At 44.8% G+C, this 2,084-nt stretch overlaps 1 protein-coding gene across 1 annotated transcript; it reads right to left on the bottom strand.

Annotated features, from left to right (window-relative positions):
- Positions 1-525: 525 nt before the first annotated feature.
- On the bottom strand, positions 526-1,762 carry EV154DRAFT_486756 (uncharacterized protein; the record flags this gene model as incomplete). The annotated part of the gene is made up of 2 exons (XM_051598896.1): positions 526-1,429; positions 1,668-1,762. 2 exons carry the CDS (start codon positions 1,760-1,762, stop codon positions 526-528), a joined length of 999 nt encoding a protein of 332 aa, XP_051452165.1.
- Between the last annotated feature and the right edge of the window lie 322 nt (positions 1,763-2,084).

The following is a 2,084-nucleotide window of genomic DNA, read 5'->3' as shown; positions in this document are numbered from 1 at the left end:
CCTAACCCTAACCCTAACCCTAACCCTAACCCTAACCCTAACCCTAACCCTAACCCTAACCCTAACCCTAACCCTAACCCTAACCCTAACCCTAACCCTAACCCTAACCCTAACCCTAACCCTAACCCTAACCCTAACCCTAACCCTAACCCTAACCCTAAAACGTCCCTTATTACTCCACTTTGTCTCTTACTTACCAACAGAACCCTATCCCTAAAACTTACCATCTGATCCTACTTTACTTCTCTGTCTCTAACTTCACAATATAACCCTATCCCTAAAACTTCCCCTTCTTATCCCACCTTATCTTTCTCTCTCTAACTTCATCTACAGAACCCTATCCCTGTCTCTTGTCTTATCACCTAACTTATCAACTACTCTACAGTGATCTCTCGTTGATCACTCCGATTTGTGCGCATCTACGCATGTTTCAGATAGCCCTCATACCACTCTCTCCATGGTAACACCCTCTTCTCATAGCAACACATCAACCCCAACCCCCAATTATCCCCTTATACCCTGATCTCATTTGTCTAGTAATCTAATATGGGCTACCGCGTTGTCATGGGCTACAGCGTTGTCATGGGCTACCGCGTTGTCATGGGCAACAGCGTTGTCATGGGCAACAGCGTTGTCATGGGCAACAGCGTTGTCATGGGCTACAGCGTTGTCATGGGCAACAGCGTTGTCATGGGCAACAGCGTTGTCATGGGCAACAGCGTTGTCATGGGCTACAGCGTTGTCATGGGCTACAGCGTTGTCATGGGCAACAGCGTTGTCATGGGCAACAGCGTTGTCATGGGCAACAGCGTTGTCATGGGCAACAGCGTTGTCATGGGCAACAGCGTTGTCATGGGCAACAGCGTTGTCATGGGCAACAGCGTTGTCATGGGCAACATCGTTGTCATGGGCAACAGCGTTGTCATGGGCAACAGCGTTGTCATGGGCAACAGCGTTGTCATGGGCAACAGCGTTGTCATGGGCAACAGCGTTGTCATGGGCAACAGCGTTGTCATGGGCAACAGCGTTGTCATGGGCAACAGCGTTGTCATGGGCAACAGCGTTGTCATGGGCAACAGCGTTGTCATGGGCAACAGCGTTGTCATGGGCAACAGCGTTGTCATGGGCAACAGCGTTGTCATGGGCAACAGCGTTGTCATCGGCAACAGCATTGTCATCGGCAACATCGTTGTCATGGGCAACAGCGTTGTCATGGGCAACAGCGTTGTCATCGGCAACAGTGTTGTCAGAGGCAACAGTGTTGTCAGAGGCAACAGCGTTGTCAGAGGCAACAGCGTTGTCAGAGGCAACAGCGTTGTCATGGGCAACAGCATTTTCAGAGGCAACCGCTTTATCAGAGGCGTATGGAATTTTTGTTGGCTTGGATATTGTTGTCTTCCATACTTCATTGTCTTCGCTTCTTTGTTGTCTTGGATACCGTTGTTTTCCATATTAGGTGTCTTCGATTCTTTATTCTTTTGGATACCGTTGCCTTCCATATTGGATTGTCTTCGCTTCTTTGTTGTTTTGGATACCGTTGTCTTCCATACTAGGTTCTCTTCACTTCTTTGTTGTTTTGGATACCGTTGTCTTCCATACTAGGTTGTCTTCACTTCATCGTTGTCTTGACGATTAAGTATCCATGATATCGTATTGGCCTCGATTACTGTTGCATTGACATCTTTGTTGTCCTAGTTACTTTGTATCTTGTTTGCTGTGTCGTCTTAGAAACTACAATACCACGTTGAAGACTAAACTTCATTCATATTTAATCCTGTTACATGCGCAGTTGTTTTAAATTATTACTTTTCCACAATATTTTGTGGATATAATATTGTCTTCTTCCCGCTATTTCTCATCCTCAATAACTTAGTTGCCTTGAAATATTATTTATAGTCATGTAGAGTCTGCAACATCAATATTCACTCTAGTTTGGAACCGTTGAAACTATTGCCCATAACAATATTATACGACTTTGTTATTCTTTTAAACCTTTTGTATAACAAGCCTTTTTTTGTGCTTAAGGAACATACTAAGTACTATCCTGAAGACATTAACAGTGTTTTTTAGAAGTTCTAAAATTA

This window comes from Mucor mucedo, assembly GCF_025094135.1.
Source record: "Mucor mucedo strain NRRL 3635 chromosome Unknown EV154scaffold_156, whole genome shotgun sequence".
NCBI classification, from domain to species: Eukaryota; Fungi; Mucoromycota; class Mucoromycetes; order Mucorales; family Mucoraceae; genus Mucor; species Mucor mucedo.
This window is presented reverse-complemented; position numbering and strand designations above follow the sequence as displayed.